At 28.0% G+C, this 428-nt stretch overlaps 1 protein-coding gene across 1 annotated transcript in view; it reads left to right on the forward strand.

Moving 5' to 3' along the window:
- Nucleotides 1-428, forward strand: part of LOC107627941 (MATH domain and coiled-coil domain-containing protein At2g05420-like) — a 2,689-nt gene that overhangs the window by 1,339 nt on the left and 922 nt on the right. Inside the window, exon 3 of the mRNA XM_016330748.1 lies at nucleotides 193-362. Coding sequence (XP_016186234.1) covers nucleotides 193-362 — 170 coding nt within the window. The remainder of the gene's footprint in view (nucleotides 1-192; nucleotides 363-428) is intronic.

The following is a 428-nucleotide window of genomic DNA, read 5'->3' on the forward strand; positions in this document are numbered from 1 at the left end:
TTTAAAAATATATTTTTAGTAGTCCACACTTTTAAATAATATTTTGTCAAAAATAATAATTTTTACTAATTCTCTAATATTTCTGTTTTTGATATATATTCAATGACTAAAACCACTGGAACTAAAAACTTAAAAATTTGTAGCTTATATGTATGTCTATATGTTTGGATAATCTGTTTGATTTGATTTTAGGCGAATTCTTCTGTATCCACGAGGACAAGGGTTCATGACAAAACGCTTAACAATGTACATGTGTGTTGGGGACAGTCATAGTTTATCTGGTGGTTGCTACACTAATCCTACTAACTTCCGAATTACTATACTTAATCATCACGAGCAAAGCTTGGACTCCCATAGTTTTGGTACTTTCTATGTACACTCTCAATAATATCAAATTGAAAACATTTATATTATAATTTTTAATACTA

This window comes from Arachis ipaensis, chromosome B02 (assembly GCF_000816755.2).
Source record: "Arachis ipaensis cultivar K30076 chromosome B02, Araip1.1, whole genome shotgun sequence".
NCBI lineage: Eukaryota > Viridiplantae > Streptophyta > Magnoliopsida > Fabales > Fabaceae > Arachis > Arachis ipaensis.